The 24,584-nt window shown below is 37.0% G+C and overlaps 1 protein-coding gene across 1 annotated transcript in view; it reads right to left on the bottom strand.

Moving 5' to 3' along the window:
* Positions 1 to 837: 837 nt before the first annotated feature.
* The window catches only part of USP12 (ubiquitin specific peptidase 12), a 106,459-nt gene continuing 82,712 nt past the window's right edge, over positions 838 to 24,584 (bottom strand). Inside the window, exons 5-9 of the mRNA XM_090273770.1 lie at positions 23,050 to 23,126; positions 22,853 to 22,936; positions 9,069 to 9,266; positions 5,169 to 5,247; positions 838 to 3,985 (exon numbers count right to left, since the gene is read on the bottom strand). Coding sequence (XP_090129896.1) covers positions 3,884 to 3,985; positions 5,169 to 5,247; positions 9,069 to 9,266; positions 22,853 to 22,936; positions 23,050 to 23,126 — 540 coding nt within the window. The 3' untranslated portion in view covers positions 838 to 3,883. The remainder of the gene's footprint in view (positions 3,986 to 5,168; positions 5,248 to 9,068; positions 9,267 to 22,852; positions 22,937 to 23,049; positions 23,127 to 24,584) is intronic.

The raw sequence follows: 24,584 nt of genomic DNA, 5'->3' as shown, positions 1-24,584 counted from the left end.
TTCCCTACTTTCCAAACACAGCTCAGCTTTACCAGCAGCTGCCAATCACTCAAATCTGATTGGGGAGGTCCTTTCTGTGCTGTGGTGCCCTCCAGCTCTCAATGCAGAACTGCCTGGATTCTCAGCCTCCTTGGAAACTGCCTTCTTCCTGCAAACCACGTGGATCTGCTCTCCTCAAAACCGCATGGCGAGAGCCTCTTAAAGCAGCCTAGAGACCCCTTCTCCAAGCCACATGGAGAACTTAGCTTCTTTATTCCACATGGAGAAGGACCCTTCACCAAGCCTCAAGGAGGGGACGAAAGAGCGAGAGCTAAAATGTCCGCAGCTGCTTATATATCCCTGACTGCGTCCACTGACGCAGTGGGCATTGCAAACAGTTCTGACCATTCACAGAACCACACATAGGCTCTGTGTGCTTTTTCCATACCGTCCCCTGGTTCAAGACTCCTCCCATCTACCTGAGGCCTTGGATGCATTAAAGCCATTTTGCATAAGAAAGACACTAGCCACCAGCCTCAGGCATGTGGAGGCATTCTGAAAGTTGCTTCCTTTTCCCCATCCCCAGCCGCAAACTCTGGGGATTTTTGGAACACCCCTGTTTCTGTAACATTTTCCCCTCTAAGATTCTATGACTCTAGATTTAAATATTTAAACTTGGGCTTTTGGGAAAGACAATGCTATTCCATAAAAAAAAATACAATATGGAATGCTGTTCTGGGAAAATCTCTTTGGATAACAAAAGTAGTAACTTTAGAGCAAAAGCAGTAAGACAATTTCCAAAGCAGTCTCCAAATGCATTTTAGGCAAAAAGTAAAAAACACACTTAAAACCCACAAGCACAAATAAACCAACTTTAATAGATATTATTTTATATTTATATAGCGCCTTCTTCAAGAACCTTAGATGCTTTACAGACATTATATCTAATTAATCCCCACAACAACCCTATGAGGTAGGTATTACTCCCATTTTACAAGATAGGGAGACTGAAGCACAGAGAGGTTAAGTGACTTGCCGAAGGTCACACATTTAAATTCACTGAAGAGCCAGGACCTGAGCACCTTTGCTTCCCAGCTCCCAGTTAAATACCTCAGGAGAGAATCTTTAATGAAAATTGTCTTTAAAGAAGTATCAAGAGTAGTATGTTATGAAAATGAGGTCTTTCTACTGCCATCAAGGAAAGAAAGAACCCTATACTGATGGTTAGAGGCAACAAGACCCATATATTACACTTTCCTTTTATCCTTCCTGAAGTCACAAGGCTCCTGTCTTTAATCACCTTCTAAAGGCAAAGTTGCCAAGACAGAAGCCGTATGACTTCAAAGTGAGACTTTAATTTAGAGAATTTACTTTTAGTTACGATAATTTATAGAAATTTTTATTCCAATATACAAAATATGGGACAGCCATCCCAACAATCATGTACATAAACAGCAATCAGCCATCATTTGCAACTTAAGCCCACCCCTCACTTCAATCACATCAACCAACAGACAACCTCACAATGCTGTCTATACGGGTCATTTTTCTTATTCTATTGGCATTTACCCCCCAACCTTAACCCTATATGTTTTTAAAGTATATTGAGTTTCTGATAAGCTTCCAAACATTTTACTTGGATGCAGCTGCACTAAGAGTAAAAAGTACATTGAGAACCATCACCCCACAGACCCTCCCCTTGACAAATCATACTATTAAATACGGTGTAGATGTGAACAGTGTGCGACTACCATGGGACTCCATAAGAATGCTATCACTTGCTTTAATATGAAATTTAACCTTGGCTTTTACTGTGTCTTTTAAAAATGTACATTGTGAAAAACAAAACATAGTATTCCAACGCTGTACCTTTATGCAAATGACTTCATCTATCTTTCTTATACATGCTGTGACCTGACTCATATAAAAGCTGACTCAGCTTCCCTTTACTCTCCTTCCCTGGGCTGAAAGCCACAGAAACATAGCTTTAAATTCCAAGACAATTTGGTTAAGCTCTCAAAATAGGAAATGTATCCAGTTCCACTGCTATGACCTTCCCCACATTCTTGGTTGTGATTCTCTGTGCAATGTTGGTAAATCAGCCAGGCTATGTGATTTGTACAAAAACAATTCCAGCGAGGGATAAGGCTTCAGAAACTGTACCTTAAAAAGCAATTTGTCAAAATACATCATAATTTTCTCCTAGGACATCTGTTAAACAGCCCAATTAGCTAAGTGACCCTGTTAGAGATATGTTCATGGAACGAATAGGTGAAGTCATTTCCTGAGCTAAAAGATACAGATAATAAATGTTAGTAATAGCAGCAGACAAAAAGATTCATTTGTTGTTTTTTGTATTCAACAGTATTAGTAAGTTTAGAAAATTACAGCAATTAAAAAAAATGACTGCCTGAAAAGACTCTGATAAAGACTATCCAAGGCCTGATTGCTATTATTTTGAATATATATTCAATTATTTTCTGCAAGTGACATCCGGCCACTGTTGCATGGAAAAATGTCAACTGCAATAATTACAAACATTTTAATTACAAACATTATTTCTTAAAACTCCCAAAAGAAGGGAGTCTTAACAAAGTTAATTTCCAAACACTCTTCCATGAAGATGTGTAAAGGTAGAGAGGGGAAAAGGGTTTGTTTGAGTATTCCTGATCTACTTCATTAAAATTAATTTTCAAAGGGTTTGTTAGCGAGCTGCCCAGGCTGCTGGGGTTACTGTGAACGATCCTTTCTTTCCAAGGTAAAGAATGACACTTGAAAATAACCTAACTGCTATGACACAAGTCTTCCAGACATGACCTCAACTTGAAACATTAGAGTGTTTAAGAATTCTACAGACTGGTATACCACCACTGTACCAGAATGTCTTTTATCATTCCAACAACTATAGGGAATTTTTGATAATTTCTTATTTTACTGAAATTAAAGCTGAATAAAGTAACTGACTTATAAACTATAACAAAAGATAAATATTTAGCCAGAGATATCAGTTCCTCCTAAAAAAGAATATTTACCTCTTCTCATTGCAATTTTTCTTAAGGTATCTTACTGATTTAAAATAAGAGTTTAAAATTCACCTTAAAAATAGAAACAAACAAAAGGACTAGTTAAACTGACAAAAACTAGTAAAAATAAGCTCAAATTTACTGACAGAATCATGGGCACTTCATACAATACTTAGACTCTACCAGTTTTAAGTAGAATAAATAAGAAAAAAAATTATAATTACAAAGCCAGTCTTTCCCCTTGGGGAAACAAAGAGCCACTTTTGACCAATTGTTCCCTACATATACATATACTGTATATTATTAAAAGCTTCTTCAGAGAAGCAAAACATATTTGTCTTCCTGACACTGGATTCTAATACCTGTTAGTTTTTTTCACATCAGGAAGGCAACTGCAAGTGTTGGGCCCCAAAGTATTTCTGGTTTACGCTTGAAAAGACCACCGGGTATTCTTTCTATACATATTCGGCACAGGCAAATTTATGCAGTGTATTCTCTATCATCTCCTTAAATTATCAACACAACCTAGCACAGATTCCTGTTCTTTTTACTGTACCCCAAGGAATTCAAATCATTACTGGTACAATTAATAAAGAGAACATGCGTGTCAATTACTGGAAGGCTGTTTTACAGGAGGAGCTGCTATCTCTGATGTCACGTCCTTGTTGAATGGAACTGCACAGACAATATGATACCTGAGCAAATAAATCAACTATCATGATAGGAAGAGCTTGTTAATCCATAGTCTTTGCTTTATTGTGTGCAAAGTGTGCTACTGCCCCCTGAGCTTCCTGCATTTCTCTCTTCTTCAAATCAGTGCTTGATCTTTTCCACAATAACCAGAAGAAATGAGGCAGAAATCTCTTCATCACAGTTCCCCCTCAGTCCCGAGACTGATAGAAAAGGATGTAACCAGACTCAGAGTTCTTTGAGATATCTGATGTCAACCCGTAGAATTCTTCAATAGCTTGTGCATCTATTTTCTGTGAGGGAAAATGTGAACATTAGTACATAAACAAGTGCCTTGAACTGCTTAAATCCAGTAAAACCTTCACTATTTCTTAGAAAACATGCCTTACGTTTTCTTATTAATAAAATAACTCTGCATAGCCAGAATGGCTTAACTTAGTAAAACCAATAATACCAAGTGTTGATGAGAATATGCAGCAACTGTAACTCATACATAGTTGGGGGGAATATAAAACCGAAGAAACATTGCGATAATGTTTAGCATTCTCTTCTAAAGCTGAACATACACTACCCTTAGATCCAGCCATTCTTTTCCTAGGTATCAGCTAAACTACATGAAACCATTAATAGTCAACCATTTGGGAGCTGTCAAATGGCAGCTTCATGTGGTCAAACCTAATATATAAACCTAAGAAAGTAAATGCATATGTTCAGAAAATGAGCTGTACAAGGATATTCAAGGTAGTTTATTCATAATAGTCAATAATGGGCAAAAAGCCAAGTTTCTAACTTGATATATTCATACAATGGAAAATTACATAGCAATAAAGAACTACTACTACAGGCAACAAGAACAAATCTCTCACAGATATAATGAGTAAAAAAAGCCAGATGCAAAAGAAGTCATACTTGATGAGTACATTTGTAGTCCAAGCTAGGCAATATTCAGCATAATGATAAAAGTAAAATAGTGGGTTTCAAAGGAAGGTGGGTAGAGGGAAAAAGAACTGTGGATACTAACGGAGAAAAGGAAAAAGAAAGCTTGCTGGGGTACTGAAAATACACCATACTTTGCTCTGGATATATGTGTGTCTGTATATGCATGTGTGTGTGTGTGTGTGTGTGTGCATGCCCATGCAAAAACTCATCAAATTGTTGCTTAAGGTTTGTGTACTTCCCCATAGTTATATTATAGCTTAATACATTTCTTCTTTAATAATGAAGGTTTTTAAAAAACAAACTCTGCCATTAAAAGCTACCCCTTGTTTTAGTCTAAACACTGTAAAGGTTTGCTGACAATTCAAGCACTGGATGTTAGAGAGTACAAAGTAGAAATTAGATTACAATCTGAAGACCCAGACATTTGTCTAATATTCATCATCTGTTCATATACAAATGAGAAGCTGGGAGAAAAAAGTGAAGAGTAAAACACACACACAACTTTGAAGAAAAATATGAAATGAAGAAACTACTTACTTCTACAATATCATCATCAAACAACAACCAAAAGTCATGACTCTTAACTATTGCGATGTAATGGCCTCGATTTGGACCACTGAAAAAAAGAGAAAAAAAAAAAAGTTAATTTTATAAAATGTTTATTACTACTACTTGTCTATGCCCTAAATTTCATATCGTATGAAGTAGAACAACCAAAACAGATTAAAATACTCCTTACCTATTCATTCCCCCCCAAATCAAGCTACATTGATTTGAACTGGCATTCAATTTTAAAATCAAATAATTAGTACTCTGAGAGATATAACAAATATCCTATTAATATTAAAACTATGCTATTAAAATTCTTTGTCTTTGAAATAATTTTAATTGTTTTGAAAAATAATTTTCAAATTTATGAAAGATTTAAATAAAATTTTCTAGCATTTTTGGTGGGAGAAAAGAGGGTCACAGCCAGTACATGCTGAGGTAGGTAAACTACCAAACAATGCATGCTGAATTATCTCTAAGTCTGACTCCTGTGGCAATAGTTTTTCTCTCATGGAAAGATCCTATGTGATGCTTGAAAAGGCAAAAAAAGAAATCAAATTCATGCTTCTGAACTTAAGCTCAAACTTCATAAACTTCTTTAAAAACAAATGACATTTGCCCAACAACTAGTATTATTAGTGCTACATTTAAGTTATAATTATTATAAATATCTCTGTATCTCATTTTAAATAAACCTGGAATATAGAAATCTAGATATAAGTAAAAATAAAGGACAGTATTCCTTTTAAAAGTAATTTCTTTGCTTTATACAGGGACATGCTAAAGGTTTTAACCCCTCTCAGTTTAAGTATGATTCATTATAAAAATATATAATTTTTTATTAAACTGTAATTCTATAATTGATATTATAGAATTTGAAGTAATTTTCAACATAAATTATTCTTTATGGTGAATACTATTTTTAAAGAAGCAACCTCAAACATCAGAATAAGTGACCTGCTACATTTCCCATGTGTCAAGATCCTTCAGTCCCATAGGTGAGATAAATATCTTAGCTGACAAAACAGCACAAACAAGAGGACTTTTCACTACAGAGGAAAACATCTCAAAACATTTTTTTAAAAAAGATTTTAATGCTAAAATAAGTCTAATTTGTCCATTTCTATAGGACTCATCTTAAAAATCATGTGTTTTATAGTGAGAGGTAAGAAATGGGAAAAAAAAAATTTTAAGGGGGCTGAAAATGAAGAAAAATTGCAGAAAGGCTAAGTAACAGAGCCTGAGAGTATGGAGGTAGGTGGTCTGAGGATGGGTACGTATTAGACTGAAAACAATAGGCAGCTTTTTCCTTTGGTGAAGAGCTAGTTTGAAGAACAGCAGAAAAAGTTAATCACATAAACTAATAAGATAAAGAATTGAGTGTAATAAATTTTTACCCAGGGAAGTTATTTATTAGGGATTTGCATTCTGAACATACAACATGCTCAGTTCAATATGTACAAATGCCTGATGTGTACAAATGACTGTGCTGGCTGCTGTGGGGGTTAGGGAGACACCCACAATGTCCTGCCCTGAAGACACTGCCAGTTCAGTAGATAAACTACTCCAAAAGCATATACAGAACTACAAAAACAGAGCCACAGGGACTGTGAAACAAGCCCTCATCCAGTGAAAGAGGAGGGAAGAGGGCTGAGGAATCGAGAAAGTTTAGTTACACAAAGGAGTTGGGGTTTGAGATGGGCTGAAAGTAGAATATTTAATAACTCAGCAAACATTTGTTGGCAAGCTACTATATGCCAGGCATTAGGAATAGAGAGGAGGCAAACTGGACCAGCACAAACACGCTAAAAATGAGATCCCCCAATAGTCAAAGGATGCAGACAAAGGTAAGCCCTTTATACTGATATGAAACATATCTACAGACAAATCTCATAAATAAAATAAGAATAAAATATTATTAGTGTTTTAATGAACAAATCATTTTCTGTTTTAAAAAGTGCCCATTCTCATAAGGAAAAGAAACATAAACCAGGTCAATATAATACATCACAAAGCAGCACCAAATGGAAAATGGGACTGTGGAGAAGAGCACCAGGGAAGACACAGAGGTGTAACAGGCAGAGCAGGGGACAGGAAGACGGCCCGAGGGGACCACAGTGAGAGAAAAGGAGTAAGAGACTAGGGTGGGGAGGATGAGAAAGAGCTGCTGTGAAGAACTCAAGCAGGAATGAGCTCCACTGCAGTTGGCCAGCCTGTGAGGAGGGAGGCACCGAGCACCCCTCAGCTTTCAGCAGCCTTCTGACAGCTGACGTTGGAGACAGGGACAAGCAGCAAGAGAATGTCACAGTCGTGTGACAACACGCTTTAATAACTGACTGGTGGTAAGGCTGGGAGGAAAAGCACATGAGACCAACGAAAGGGTTTAAAATAAAGGTCAAGAATTAAGAAACTATAAGGGGAAAAAGGATGGATTAAATTTTAAAAGAAGACAGAGAGGAGACGGGGCCCAGGGTTGTGATCAGGAATCTCGGAGTTCAAGATCTTGTAAGTAGAGCAATTCCAAAAATGAAGAAGAATTTAAATGGGGTAAAACTGTCACCGAATATGAAAGGCTACAAAAGTCAGTGTGTGAAAAGCTAACATTATTATATTTTTATTAAAACAGTGGCTGCAGCTAAGCGATTTACATTTCCCTTTTAATCCTAACAATGAAATAAGGTAGTTATTATTTCTACCTTTTATAAAAACAGAGAAAACTCACATTCAGGGAGTTCTGTATGAGGTCACACTGACCAGAAATGACAGAAAGAGAACTGAAATCCAGATTTCTCTGCCTCTATACCCTCTGCTCTGAGTAACTACAGGTTCTTTGAGTTATGTCTTACTGTTTTCGTTTTCCTGCATTCAGATGTCATCACTCTTACTTTTAAAATAGAATGCTCTAAAAGCAGAAAAGAAAAATGACAGCAAAGTATAAAACACAGGAAGACAGGCTAATGAGGTTCAAAAGTGTTATGACAGGACTGACTTCCAGCTGTCATACTATGAGCAGAGAGGTGGGAGGGACATCTAAAACTGGGGAGGCAGGGACTTTTTTAGTTGAATAAAACATACTATTAGTATATGTTTCCCCAAACCTGGGGGAAAAGGATGAGTGCCCTATTTTACAAGTCTTACGGGAAATTCCCAACCGTCAATGAAGACTGTGTGTTTCAAATATAAATTCTGATAACGTGATGTCTTGTACTTTAAGAATTTTTTGAGATATTTTATAAATTGAGACACAAACAGTAGAACATCACACTAAATTGGCTAACATGAAATAAACATACTGAGGATTAAAAACAAAAAAATTATCTTTGCAGATTATTTCCAGAGCCATTTAAAATGGTTTCACAACCATTAACACAAGGACTTATCCAATGAATCTCAGAAATAATTTATTTTGCAAAGCTATTTGGGTACCACCCATTTTTACCAAAAACCCAAAATAAAAATATATAAAAAAGTAGAAAAAGAAAATAGGACTTGAAGTTCTTAGAGCAGTATTTAAACAGTAAGAACAAAATTCAGATCCAGAGGGGAAGCAGGTGGGAGTAGGGTAAGGAGGGTCAAATTTATGGGGACAGAGGGAGACAAGACTGGGCGGTGAGCACACAATGGAGCATACAGATAATGTACTACAGAACTGTATACTTGGAACTTGTGTGTTACTAACCAATCTGTCACCCCGATAAACAATTAAAAATCAAACCCAGACAATAATGTATTTTAATAAATATGTAAATTTTAAGAAAGAAATGATAAAATGGATCTGGATGAGAACCTCTGAAACTTTGCTCTATCCTAGAACCCTCCAGGAACACCCTGAATACTCACTGTTCACCAACCCATACTCTTACTGCCCGGCCCCAAAGCTGCGATTACCTTCCACAGTGAACCACTACAGCAACAAGGTCGTACATTCTGTCAGGATTGGTTGCATCGCCTGAAGTGTTAAAGAGACGAAGTTCTAAAGGAAAAACTACCCGGTAAGAAAGTTTTGTGTATCGATGAAGTTGATCCATATATTTAAATCTCTTCAGGTGTAGAGCTAGAATCATGGGCAATTTTTTAACTTTCATCCTATTAAAATAAACATAAAACAAAATTTCATAAAACATACACTATATCCTTCAAAGAATTAACAAATTTTATGATTCAATTAACAGTTAATAGTCAATTTTAACAGCCCAGCCCTTCCACTTTGCATATTTCTACCAATTATTTTTATATTAAGAAAGCAATAGTCTGAACATCTTAAGACAACTCCACCCCACTCCACCCATTATCACCAAACCACATACATTGAGCACTCAACACAGTTCCAAAACAAATGAAACGGCATGGGTCTTTGTTAAGAAATCTTTATTTCTGAAATAAAGGCACATAATGTCTACAACTGGTGAAGAGAAAACCAGTTCCTAGAGCCACTAATTCTTTTGGAGGTGAATGGAGACTGAAATCATTGCTTCTATTAATCTATATAATTTGTAACAGATTGAGAGTTTCCGCTCAAGATGGTGACATAAATGTGGTATTTGCAACCTCCCACAGCCATGTCAAAATTACAACTAAACTACAGGAGAACCATCACTCAGAACCACATGAAATCTAGCTGAACAGAAGTCCTACAAGTAAAGATATAAAGAAGCCACATTAGAACTGGTAGGAGGGCCCTGACAGGTATGGCTCAGTTGGTTGGAGCATCATCTGAGTCTCTGTCAACCTGGTTATCATGATTCACACTGGCCTAATGTTTCTCTGAGACCCCCCCCCACCCAACTTGCAGGCCCACCCCCCCCCCACCCAACTTACAGGCCCACCCCAGCCATTTACAGTGGATTTTTCTAAATAAATGGCCTGCCTCGGCTCATACTTCAGACTAGCTTAACACCTCTCAAACAAGCAGCATCTAGCCTTAGAGTGCCCCCTACCTCCCACTAAATGTCCCCAGGCCTGGCACTAGTGGAAGCTAGCCTGCGTTCACAGCATGGCCTCTCCTGGGCACCTCCAAGCCCAGCGCAAGCAGCAGCCATCTGCAGATCACTTTGTAGCTCATGCCAGGTGGGCCCAGGAAGAACACAGGTGGCAGCTGACCTTGGTCTGCACCTCCTGGGTGGCCCCAGAGCCACTGCACCCAATGGAAAGCTTCAGATCACATCAAAGCACAACCCAACCATCTCCACAATCAACACACTCAGTACAGACTCAGTGGGCACCAGAGCCCCACTAAAGTAAGTCCTGTACCATGCGGTAGCCCATGCAAAGCTGATTCTCCACGGCAGTTGCATCCAGTCCTTGCAGCTGATTGGTCCAGGGTTAAATCCTCCCCATCGACGTCCCAACAGCAATCAACACTTAACTACAATAGCAGAGTGTATATAGCCACACAGGGAAAGTGGGGCAGCACACCATGACTGCCCAGCTCTGGTGAATGGGGAGGCTATGACCCTGGACCCTACAAGACACTTACATTAGGATACTCTACCAAGCCTGGGAGAAGTAGCAGCTCTAATACATAGAAACAAACACAGGGAGGCTGCCAAATGAGGAGACAAAGAAACATAGCTCAAATGAAATAACAGAACAAAACTTCAGAAAAAGAACTAAACAAAATGGAGACAAGCAATCTACTAGATGCAGAGTTCATAACACTGGTTATAAGAATGCTCAATGAACTTAGGTAGAATAGATGAATTTAGTAAAAACCTAAGTAGCATAAAAAAGGACATGGAAATCATAAAAAATAATCAGTCAGAAATGAAGACTACATTAACTAAAATGAACAATAATTTATAGGGAATCAACAGTACAGTAGATGGAGCTGAGAATCAAATCAGTGATTTGGAATATAAAAAGTTAAAAACATCCAACCAAAACAGCAAAAAGAAAAAATAACCCAAAAAATGAGGATAGTTTAAGGATCCAAGACCACTTCAAGTGCACCAACATTCTCATCACAGGGGTATCTAAAGGAGAAGAGAAAGAGCAAGCAATTGAACACCTACTTGACAACATAGTGACAGAGAACTTCCCTAACTTGATGAAGGAAATAGACATACAAGTCCAAGAAATAGAGTCCAGACAAGATGAACCCAAAGAGGCCCACACTAAGATACAATATAATTGAAGTGACAAAGGTTAAAGACAGAGAATCTTAAAAGAAGCAAGAGAAAAGCAGTTAAGTTAAGTACAGGGGAGCTCCCATAAGACTGTTGGCTGATTTCTCAACAGAAACTTTGCAGGCCAAAAAGGGTTGGCAAGAAATACTCAAAGTGATGAAAAGCCAGGACCTACAACCAGGATTACTCTACCCAGCAAAGCTATCATTTAGAATTGAAGAACATATAAAGAGCTTCCCAGAAAAGAAAAAGCTGAAGGCGTTCATCACCACCAAACCAGTATTATATGAAATGTTAAAGGGTCTTCTTTAAGGGGGGGAAAAAAAAGATAAAAATGATGAATAATAAAATGGCAATAAACACATATCTATCAACGACTGAATCTAAAAAAGAAATGAACAAGAATAACAGAAAGAGACTCATAGATAGAAAGAACATTTTGACAGTTGCCAGACAGGAGGGGGACTGGGGGGATGGGTGAAAATGTGATGGGATAAAGAAGTTAACATTGACAGTTACAGAACAGTCACGGGGATGGTAAAGTGCAGCACAGGGAATATAGTCAATAATATTCTAATTAACTATGTATGGTACCAGATGGGTAAGAGTTATGAAAATGAAAATTTAGTAAGTTATGTAATGTGTAATCACTTGGTTGTACATCTAAAACTAATATAATATTGTATGTCAACTGTAATTGAAACATAAAAAATGATTTAAAAAAATGGTAATAGATTTAGAACAGGAGACATGAGAAAAGCATTAAAGACCATTCTACTAAAGGTGTTTGCCAGAAAGGAATCACTCCATATCAAGAATAAGACTACATGTATCCTAGAAAGAGAATAAAATAATCAGGGAATTTTAGGACTTAAGTTTTTAATTGTGAGACACAGGTTACCCTTCACATTCTAAATAATCTTTACTATGTCTTGGATTATCTTTAAACCCCTACTTCACCTAGCAACAGTCCACTCTTTCAAAGCTTCAGCTCAAATGTTATACCCTCTGCTCTCTCCAATCGCATTTTACAGATTCACTTAATATATGTATAGTTTATCACTATAAAGTATTTATATGATTATGGGTCTTTCTTTCCTTCTAGGCCTGAACTGTGGCAAGGTTGAAACCATTTATTTCATTTTATTTCTCCTCTATCTAGCAACATGCCTGGCACATGATAGATACTTAACAAATGTTGCAGAACTGATTTCTATACGTGTGCAGTGAAGCAAAACACTTTTCATAATTAAAAAATGAAATTTACTATGTCATTGTCTCTAATGAACTGAAAAATAATCATTTTATAGCATTATACTAAATCTGCATTCTTCAGATCTCAAATGTGGTAGGCAGCTTATTATTCTGGAACTATTACTATTCTACTAACCTTTGAAAAAACATTAGCAAAAACATATGTAAACTCTTAATCATGCCTATACAGCAATCCAGCAATATGAATTAAGAGCCTTTTATGGCCTTTGTCTCAGTAATCCCATTTCTAAAAATTAAATTAAATATATCTCAAATAGAAGACTTCTGAGAAAAACTCCCTTCTAGAGTTATTTCAGTATCATGGAAAATTGAGAAAATCTTCATTATTAAACAATAGAAAATGCTGAATATAATATAAATGTAACAGAATATTATGCAACTTCAATAGTGATGGTGAAAGTTTCTAAATGGCATGGGAAAATACCTAAGGAAAGTTAAAAAAAAAACCAAAAAACCAAGATATAAAATTATATAACCGATAATCCAACTCTACAGCAGAGCCATGTAGAGCTGCTAGAACGAATGCTTTCAAAACAGAACAAACAAACAAAAAAAACCCAGAGTATCCTTTAAAAGTTTCCAGTAAAGTGTAGCTCCAGAAGAATTTTCTCAGCATTACATCAACCTAAATGAAATGGACAAACTCCTTAAATGTACACACACACACAATTTACCAAAACTGAAAACAAGAAATAGAAAATCTAAATATTCCCATACCTATTTGTAATCAAAATCTCCTCTTTTCAAAAGAAACAATAAGACCAAACAGCATCATGGGGGAATTCTATTAAACATTTAAGAAATAGAACCTATCTTACATAAACTATTCAATAAAAGAGGAGAGGAAAATGACGCCCAACTCATTTTTGTGGTCAGCATAAGCCCAACACCAAAACCTGACAAAGGTATTACAAGGAAATAAAACTACAGACCTCTATCTCTCATGAGATTTCATAAACATGAAAATCATTAACAAAACATTAGCAAATTGGATCCAGCAACATATAAACCCCACTTGGTGATGATGTAATAGTTACACTAAATGAATGGATGATTTTTGCCTCAGGGTCTTTCTAAAAACCAGTAACTATAAAATGGAAAGATTCCTTTATATTCCTAAATTAACAAAGTGATAACAAATACAGAAGGGGCATTTAAAAGTTAGTACAGCATATCTCTCCTAAAGGGAAGCATGTTCAGCCCACTTTAAATTTTCCAGAAACTTAACACTAATCAATAATGTGATTTTTCAAAACGAGCATGTCCTCTTCCAACCTAATCAAAGTATTTTCCCACGAGACTGGGAATGAGTAGACCACAGGTCTTATTTTCTTAGTAAGAATTTATTGCCCACATTATATACCAGGTTACAAACTAAAATGACCACAGCCCCTATAATAGAAGGTGTTGAGACTATGGTAAGGAGAAGCACAACCTCCCTATTTTGTGTCCTACTGGGAGATTTATCCAGGCAATGCTCTAGGGCAGACTGAGGGAAGTAGGGAAGGGGGCGCAGAGCAGGCAAAATCCCACAGGGCAGCTCCCTGAGTCCCACGGGGAAACCTGAACTGTGAATTTCTCTCAACCACACCAAGGATAGCTGGACTTTCATTTTCCCTTCTCCTGTCAGTCAAAGGTGAAAGAAATTCCCCCAAATTTCCTTTTGTAGTAGCCCAAGGCGAGTCCTCCAAAGAAGAGCCAGAAGTGAAAGAAATCTGCAGGAGGGGAGGCAGGAGACCTGACACGGACTGCACCCAGTCCTAACTAGGATACCAACTACTCAGCTGCAGGCAATCAAGGGCACAATGCACCGCAGGCCCAATGCTGTCTGCTGTTTTAATTTTTCCCCCCCAGGAAGAGCCAGAAATCACTTTCTTTTTAAAAGTGAAATATCCCGCTTGTATAAACTGTGTGAGCCAAGCAAAGAGGTCTATAGACAGAATTTGGCCCAAAGGGCACTAGTTTGCAAATGACACACAGTATTTAATATCCCAGCATAGGCACATAAAAATTCACTAAATACTGTTAGTAGAGAAGCCTTGATCACACAGAAAAGTTTAGTAATTGTACAGACATAAAATTCCATACTCTTACAAACTGTAGGGCAAATTAGGCTAAGGAATGAAAAGAAAATTCAATGCTATGACTGGATGCAAGGAAGACACTAGGAGACCGAGATGTGAGCACTGAGAGGCGTCAGACAAGACAGAACCTGACCTCCAGCCTGTTTTTAAATGAAGGGCAGGTCAGTGGATGGATGAGGTCCATGGAGTATCTCAATCACAGGTGGAACAGAATACTGAGCACTATCTGTAGATGCTGCCAGGCATGCAGCATCAACCTGTTAAAAGACAAGAGGACCCAGAAAATCAGAAACACAGGTCAGATTCAGAAGGCTTCTAAAGGGGTATGGGAGGGGGGCTATGGTCTGAATGTTTGTGTCCCCCCCGCCCCCATATTCATAGGTTGGAATCCCAATGCCCAATGTGATGGTTCTAGTAAGCGGGCCCTTTGGGAGATGCCTAGTCATGAGGGTGTAGCCCTAATGAATGGGATTCATATGTAGTATATGAGGCACCAGAGGGCTTGCTGGCGCCCTCCCACCATGTGAGGACAAAGTGAGAAAACACTGGTTATGAACCAGGAAGAGGGTTCTCACCAGAACATGACCATGAGGCACCTTGACCTTGGACTTCACAGCCTCCAGAACCGTGAGAAAGAAATTCTGTTGTTCATTATCACCCAGCCCATGGTATTTTGTTACAGCATCCTGAATGGATTAAGATGGGATGTGTGCAAGGGTAACTGGGGATGTTGACTCCAGGAAGGCAAACTCTACTGCTGAGAAGATCCAGACATGGTACTTACTATATAGCACCTGGACACAGAGGAGTAAGATAAGGATTCAGTTATGAAAATGGAGCAAAGGGAAGGACTTGATATCAGGAATAGAAAGAATCTCAACTACGAGATCTAGGGCAGATAGAGACACACATATGGACACGACAACTTAATGCTGAGTCACCTGGGCATCAAAGGAGTCTTCTTTGATGTCTCATAAGAACAGGTTTGGTCCTAGAAGTGGGCTAAGCCGAATATGGAATAAAGGGACAGCAAAGCAAATAAAGAGAAAGGAAGCATGTGTAGGCAGGGAGCCAGGCACATTGGCTCGGCTCCCAGTCTACGGTCACTCATCATCACAGTGAGAGAGGAGCAACAGAAATATTGTTCTTTAAAAACCTCCGCACCATTCCCTCCCCCAAGGCCCAGAGGAGAGGGAAACACCACCTGAAACAAAGCCATCAAATCCTTTTTCATTCCAGTTCTCCAGGGACATCTCTCTATTTTCCCCAAGTGCTCTGTCCTCCTGTTGGATATAAGTCTATGACTGTTACATCCCATTTACCAAGCTGGTATTTTTACTGGACCGTGCTATACACAGTTCAGTAAGTATGCTGTATGAAAGCAGTCTATGTGCAAATAAATTCTGTAAGAATCTACATAACAGATACATTTCTTCTATTCTGTGGGTCTTCTCAGAATCTACAATATGAAGTATAAATAAATAACTACCAGGAAATTTTATCATATAGCAAATTCATTGGATCACAGAATACTTATTTTATGGCACATTAATAAGATTTCCAGAAACTGTTCTCATTTTCAAATTGAAACTTTATTTAAAGACACTGTCTTTATATTAACTAAAACATACATCATGAATGAAAGTCAAACTTCATTGTCGTTTTTTATTGTGGTAAAAAATACATAACATAAACTTGACCATCTTAATCCTTTTTAAGTGTGCAGTACAGTAATGTTAGATACATGGACACTGATGTGCCATAGATCAAGAACTTTTTCATCTTGCAAACTGACTGTGCCTACTGTACAACCCCCGTTCCTCTTCCTCAGACCCTAGCAACCACCATTTTACTTTCTATTTCTAAGAATTTGACTCCTTTAGATTCTTCATAAAACTGAAATCATACAGAATTTGTCTTTTTGTGACTGGCTTATTTCTCTTATGCACTCAGGGTTTACCCATGTTGTAGCATGTGAGAGGATTTCCTTCTTTTTTAAGGGTGAATGATATCCCACTGCATACACATTTTCTTTACCCATTCATCTGTCAACAGACATTTAAGTTGCCTCCACCACTTGGTTAGTGTGAATAGAGTGGTGATAACAGGGGAGTGCACATATTTTGCTAAAATCCTGTTTTCAGTTCTTCTGGGTATATACCAAGAAATGGAGCTGCTGGATCATGTGGGTAATTTTATTTTTAATTTTCCGAGAACCCTCCATATTGTTTTCCATAACTACAACACCATTGTACATCCCTACCACAGTATACAAGGGTTCCAATTTCTCCACAGTCTCACCAATTCTTGTTATTTTCTCCTTCTTTTTCTTATTGTGGCCATCCAAACTGGGGAGAGGTGACATCTGACTGTGGTTTGATTTGCATTTCCCTGATGATTAGTGCTTTGGAGAAATGTCTATTGAAGTCCCTTTGCCCATTTTGTAAGTGACTGTTTTGGTTTTTTTGTTGTTGAGCTATAGAAGTTCTCTATATATTTTGGATATTAACCTCTTATTAGGTATGTAGTTTTCAAATGTTTCTTCCCATTCTGTAAAAACTCTATAAATATTTTCTCTCATTCATGGTTTTTCACTCTGTTTATTGTCTCCTTTGCTGTGCACAGGTTTTTCAATTTGATGTAGTCCCATGTGTCTATTTTTGCTTTGCTGCTATTACTTTTGGTGTCTTATTTAAGGAATCATTATCAAATCCAATGTCTTGAAGTTTTTCTCCTATTTTTTCCCTAGAAGTTTTCTAGTTTCAGGTCTTATGCTTAGGTCTTTAATCTATTTTGACTTAATTTCTGTATATGCTGTAAAGTAAGGGTCCAACTTCATTCTTCTGCATGCAGATGTTCAGGTTTTCTGGTACCATTTGTTGAAGAGACTATCCTTTCCCTATTGTGTGGCCTTGGAATACTCGTTGAAGATCATTTGACCATATAAGTGAGAGTTGATTTCTGGGTTCCTTATTTTGTTCCATTGGTCTATATGTCTTTATGCTGGGAACACACTGTTTTGATTACTGTGGCTTTGTAATGTGTTTTGAAGTCAGGAAGTATGAGGTCTTCAACTTTGATTTTCTTTTTCAAGATTGTTTTGGCTCTTCGGAGTCATTTAAAGTTACCCATATAAATTTTATATATTTTTTCTTTTTTTTTTTTTAATGCCATTAAGATTTTGATGGGATTGTCTTGAATCTATAGATTGCTTTGGGCAGTATGACCATTTTAATAATATTAAGTCTTCCAATTCATGAACACAGGATATCTTTCCATTTATTTGATGTGTCTCATTTCTTTCGGCAATATTTCATAGCTCTCACAAGTTTTTCACTTCTGTGTTTAAATGTACTCCTAAGTACTTGTTTATGGTTTGTAAATGGGATTATTTTCTTGATTTCCTTTTCAGATTTTTCATTATTAGTGTACAAAACTGCAACTGATTTTTGTGTGATTTTTGTATCTGATCTCTTCTAAATCTGTTAGTTTCTAACAAGGTTTTGTTTACTATTTAGTGATTTCTATATATAAGATCATGTTACCTTTGAACAGAGATCACTTTATTTCTTCCTTCCAGATTTGGAAGCCTTTTTATTTCTTTTTCTTGCCTAACTTCTCTGGCTAGGAATTCCAATCCTATGTTGAATAAAAGTGATGAGGGTAAGTATTCTTGTTTCTGACCTTGGAGGAAAAGCTCTCAAAGTTTTTCACTGCTGAGTATGATGTTGGCTGTAGGCTTTTCATATATGGCCTTCCTTATGTTGAACTATGTTTCTTCTATTCCTAGTTTGTTGAGTGCTTTAATCATAAAAGGCTGTTGAATTTTGTCAAATGCTTTAGGGATTTTTGTGTTCATCCAGACTGAAACCTTTTTAGGTCAAATTGATTTTTGTTTCTTTAATAAGAACTATTATCTGTATATTCAACACAATCTTATTCTGAGACTAGAAACTACACACTTTTAGAGATGATAGAGATCTCAGAAATCAACTAATCCAAGTGAAACCCAAAAGACTTGTCCAATATAACACTACAAGTTATCAGAAGGGTTGATATTCCACCCTACTAGAAAATACATAATTTCTGTATTGGTGTCTTTCCACGGACTTACACATAATTTATCTTATAGAAGTACTTTAAAATCTGTCTGAAAATATGTGGGTAGAGGTGTCTGTATACATAAAAAATATGTTCATCGAAGCACCAAAACAGTGAAAAAATGGGAACAATCTAAATGGTTAGGTGTATTTAGACTGCTATGTTCATACAAAAAATATACATGGCACCTCTTAAGACTGATGTCAAGTATAATTTCATCGACCGTTGTATTTAGTAAGTGAAAAAAGTTACAAAACTGTATATAAAGTTTGATTCCATTTAAGAATTATATGTGTACATACATAGGCACTTAAAATATCTAGGATTTATATGAAAATGTTAAGTGTTTTCAAGAATAGTAACTTGTAAGTAATTTATACTTAACTATATCTTCTAATTTCTGTACAAAGAACCTATATTCCTCACGTAATCTATAAAAGATTAATATTAAATAATATATAAAATCTCATGTGTATCTTCAAAATAGCTTGACTCTATAGACAATTTTTAATTACTCATGTACAGGTTACTTGTCATGCTATGTGAAGACCAGCTTATGCGCACAGATGGGCCTTTCTCCATGTAGCAAAATTTGAGTTACATTCCTTTTAGCTACATTTAGTTCTTGACTCTTATCTTCCTTAACCAAGTCTTAGGCACTTTTACATTTTCAAGATTAATCTAATACACCTGAAGGGAACATTGAGCAATCTGTTCCCAATAAAGTCTGTGTCCAAAACAAAAATAGAGAATCTTAAAAGCAGCAAGAGAAGAGAAGAGAATTATGTACAAAGGGATCCCAATAAGACTATCAGCTGATTTCTCAAAAGGAACTCTGCAGGCAAGAAGGAACTGGCAAGAAATATTCAAAGTCATGAAAAGCAAAAACCTACAGCCACGATTGCTCTATTCAGCGAAGCTGTCATTCAGAATAGAAGGGCAGAGAAAGTGCTTCCAGGACAAAGTAAAACTGAAGGAGTTCATCAGATCCAAACCACTGTTATATGAGATGTTAAAGGGACTTGTTTAGGACAAAGAGGATCAAAACTACGAACACTAAAATGAAAACTATATTGCAACAACCAACAGAAGCCAGAGAATCGAAACAAAGGCAAACTAAGTAGGCAATGAGAGTGGGAAAAGAATTATAGGTATGGGGAACATATTGGGGGGAGGTCAGCTGGGCGGAGGGGGAAAGGGAAGGAGATGGTACAGGAATTAAGAAGCATAGTAGGAGGGAGTGGAGTAGATAGGAAGATGTTGAGAAGAACTATATGCACAACCAATGGACATGGACTAAGGGGGGGGGGACAACTGGAGGGAGGGGCAGTCACTGGGTGGAGGGGAATAAAGGAAAAAGAAATTGGGACAACTGTAACAGCATAATCAATAAAACATATTTAAATACACACACACACACACACACACATATATATATATATATATATATATATATATATATATATATATATATATATATAAAATCATTTGAACATGTAAGTTCTTTCCCTTCCCTTCATGAACATTTCACTTCAAACATTAGTGGGGCTGTGGAAGATAGACATCTGTGTAGGCAGGGGAGAATAAAAGCCCAAGCAGAGTAAGAACATATCTATACGAATATGAGAGAATTGTGCATCTATATACGTGAGGTGAGTAAGACTGGTTACCTACAGGGGCACTGACTAAACAACAAATAAGTTGGGATAATGGGAGCCCATTTTTCCTGTCAGAGAAAAGAATCACAAATATTAAAAAGGAAAAAACTAACATGGATGGAACTAGAGAGAATCATGCTTAGTGAAATAAGCCAGGCAAAGAAAGAAAAATACCTTATGATATCACCTAATACAGGAGACTAAGGAACAATACAAACAAATGAACTAAACTGAACAAGAAACAGAATAACAGTTATCAGGGGGGAGGGGGGAGGGAGAGAAGGGGGATAAGGGGGATAAGGGAAGGGTTTAGTCAAAAAACGTATATAAATGACTCATGGACATGGACAATGGGGAGAGGGGATATGATTGTGGGAGAAGGGGTGGGCTGGGTGTGGGGGAGCAATGGGGGAAAAAATGGGACAACTGTAATTGAAAAACAAAATAAAAATTCTACATAGAAAAAAAAATAAAAGGAAAAAACCTAGAATGAACCCTATAGTGTTGGCTGAAATGGGAAATAATCGTTGTGAAATCATTGTTTTTTAAAAAGATAGATCAATAGACAAGAACAGGTGTTCATATGTGTGAACAGATATGCATATATATGTATACACATCCATGCATATTCTCTACCTCTGATATTCTCTACCTCTGTTCACTAAGGGGCTCAGGAACTGGGGCATCCCAACGGCAATGAAAATACCTGTACCAAGGTCCTGGTTCCTAAACATCATACTCTCCGTAAAACAAAACAAAACAAAACAAAACAAAACAAAACAAAACAAAACAAAACAAAACAAAAAAACAGAGATCCTTAGAGAAATGGGGAGTATCCGGCTGGAGACAAGGAAAGTACAAGATGTGTGTGGAAAATTCTGTGCTAGAAAGTAAAGAAGTGCTCAAGGATGATGGGTCATGTCAAAAAGAGACAGGGGCCAACTTGAAGGAGCTCCTACTAGCCAAAACAGGAATAATTTGAGCATGAAAATAAAAATGGTAATGGATCATAACCCACTAAAAAAATAGGAATCTTGAGTCCACACTGAGATTTTTTAAAAATGAAAAAAAAATTAGAAGTTTGAAGCATAGATTACAGTGGAGAATTCTGGGAGACACCACCATAATTAGTGTTCATAGACAACAGCATCAGCAATGCAGTGCTAAGAAAGCAGTTAACACAGCAGCCCTAACACAATCCTTGGATAGGAAAGCCTGCTTGCAAGGATGGACCACTATTAACTACCAGGAGCTTGGATTTACAGAGCAGTCCCACCAAGGTTAAGTGCATCTTGTGTTATCCCACTGGGACAAAACTCTCGGGAGCCTGCCTGGCTTTACTTGCGGACTGTGCTTTGTCACCTCTCCCTGTAATACATTTTAGCTATGAACATGACTGTACTATATGCTGAGTCCTGTGGGTCCTTCTAGTGACTACCAAAGCAAGGAGTGTCAAAGGGGAACCTCAACATGAGACAAATCAGAATCATGTGTCATTCAACAAGATACAATGAGAAGAGCACAGCATCACTTCTATAAGATTCCCACCCCAAATACATAACTTGAACCTGATTTTAGAAAACATGAGATGACCCTAAAGTGGGACATTCTACAAAATTAGTAATCTGTAATTTTGAAAACTATCAATTAAACTCAAGAAAAGACTAAGGGACAGTTCCAAATGTAAAAGACTAAAGAGACATGAATACTAAATGCAATGTGTGATTTTGGACAGGATCCTCTCTTTTATAAAGGACATTATTGGGACACTAGTGGCACTACAGTCAGGTCTACAAAACAGTGACATGTCAGTGTTAATTTTCCTGACTTGGAAGGACACGGTACACAGGAAAACTTCCTTACAGGTAGGAAATAGCTACTAAAGTGTCCAAAATCATGGGACATTACATTGGGACCTTACTTTCAAATGATTTAGGGCAAAAAAAGCATTCTCAGTACTGATCCTGCAGCTTTTCTCTGAGTTTGAGATCATTTCAAAAAACAAGGTAAAATAACAAGAATGACGATGATGACTCCATTCCTTGGTACCACATTCCCTTCTTTATAATGATGTACTAAGACAAGGTACAAAGTCCAGTATAAGAATTGCAGAAACTAGGATGGAGCTAAGAAGAGTCCCTTTTCCCTCACTAAGAAAAAAGTTTACATAATTAAAAAAGCGTCCAAGCCAAATACTTTAACTGTACTGGTTCATGATTATTAAACAATCATTAAGTGCAGAAAAATCACTGAGGTTACAGAGCTGAAACTCATTTACCTAGTAATTACTTAATGAGTCTTAACTGTTGGTGATAAAATTAAAAATTTTTATCCAGTGTAAATTTTCATAGATCACTTTCAGCTAGAAAAGCTCACCTACAATATCCACTGCCAAAGAATCACTAAAATTTTCAAAAACACTAAATTACCGTTTGTGTGCTTCCTGTTTGCTGCGACATTCTTCACAGTAGTATTTGTATTCACTGCATAGAGTTTCTGTGTTGCTAAAACCCCTGTGTAAAATTTAAAAAAAAAATTATTTTGTCTACACCAGAAAGCCATGTATTCATTTAGAACTACTCTAAAGATATTCATTAAATTTCACAATGAATAAATCTAAACTTACCTTAAACAGTGAGTAATTGATGTGTTTTGTTCCACGTCAACAGAAAGGTCTAAAAAATCTTCATCTTTGCTACTTACCTGTGAAAATAGGGAATTACCTTTGATTTTTTCAAATATCAGTAAACAAGTGTTCCACAATGATAGAATTAAATGAATTCTAATATTAGTAGTAAGTGTACAGGCCCTTGAGGTGGACCAGGAGCTTCTCTCTGACCTCTAACCCCTTTCCCTCCCTTCCCTCAATAAACCTGGCGTGAAAACCTAAAAATATAAAAAATAATTTAAAAAAATCTTTTTCCCCAAGTTAAAAAAAAAAATGAGTTGATTTGGATTATCCAGAAGAACACTGAATAAATAACTTTCAATATCTGTACAGGTAAAATATCAAGGTACACCTGTGACTGATTGTCTTACTGGCAAAAGCTACATAATGTGAAATTCCATTACTTTCCAAAGTCTTGGTGTTATTGTAAACCACAAAATTAACTATTCCATATACACACAGGCAGGCCAAGAGTGAATGAGAATGCTTGGCAAAGGACATGACACTTGTATTGTTTTGTCATTTAAGAAAATAACTTAGCCCAAAATGCCAAATCCCTATCGCAATTTATGACCTTTTATTTCTAAAAACAAACAAACAAAAACAAAAAACAAAAAAATCTAATACAAAATTCTGTTTGACTTTTGGGCAAATCACCTTTTAAAAAATGGTTATTACTTATTCATTTGATTTGGACTAGACCACAACTTTAGATATCAATTTTTTTTTTTTTTTGCTATTTCCTCCTTCAGTGACTCTGTCCAAGGTGACCATGCAATAGGAGAAAAGTCTCAGTTCCCCTTTGCGTCTCACCCACAATGACACTATACACCCTATCAAGTAAATGTCCTCCTGCTTCAATATTGTATCATTGTTATAAGCTCAGTATCATTAGCTTGTGACAGATTGTGGGGCTATATATATTAGATACTTGTGCAAATAGGAACAAACAGAAGTATGTGTACTGCAAGATAACTCACCTGGGTCTCAAAAGATTCAGTAAAAAAGAGTGGGGGGGGGGCAAGTAAAAGAGGAAAGGAAACATGATGTGTTTAAGAAAAAATAATTAGCCCAGCATTGGAGTGAAGTGGGTATGGTAACAAGAGATAGTGTGGCAGAGGCGGGCTAAGGCCAGAGCAGACAGGGCTTTATATTAGACTAGGCAGGGCTAAAGAGAAATAAAGGTGGGAGAGTGGTGTTTCTCAAGACAAGATTGTGGTTCTCAGACACTGCCTCAGAGGTCTTCATCTTAAATTTTCATTTTTATGGTAACATAAAAATCATCTGGGTATATCTGAGTTACTACATTTGTGTTCACAATTGTGTTTGTGCCAGGTAATCACCCAATGGGGCAGTATTTAACTTTTAAGTGTTTGTAAACACATCTGGTTATTGTTGCACTGCTATGTCCCAAGGTGGGGTCACACGCAATATCTGGGAGACACAGGTCTAAAACTCAGTGAACAAGTCTGACTGGGGACACAAGTGGTAAT

Source organism: Furipterus horrens, unplaced genomic scaffold (assembly GCF_987537825.1).
Source record: "Furipterus horrens unplaced genomic scaffold, mFurHor1.1.pri manual_scaffold_4, whole genome shotgun sequence".
Classification (NCBI taxonomy): Eukaryota; Metazoa; Chordata; class Mammalia; order Chiroptera; family Furipteridae; genus Furipterus; species Furipterus horrens.
The sequence above is the reverse complement of the archived record's forward strand: the minus strand, read 5'-3'. Positions and strand labels throughout refer to the sequence as shown.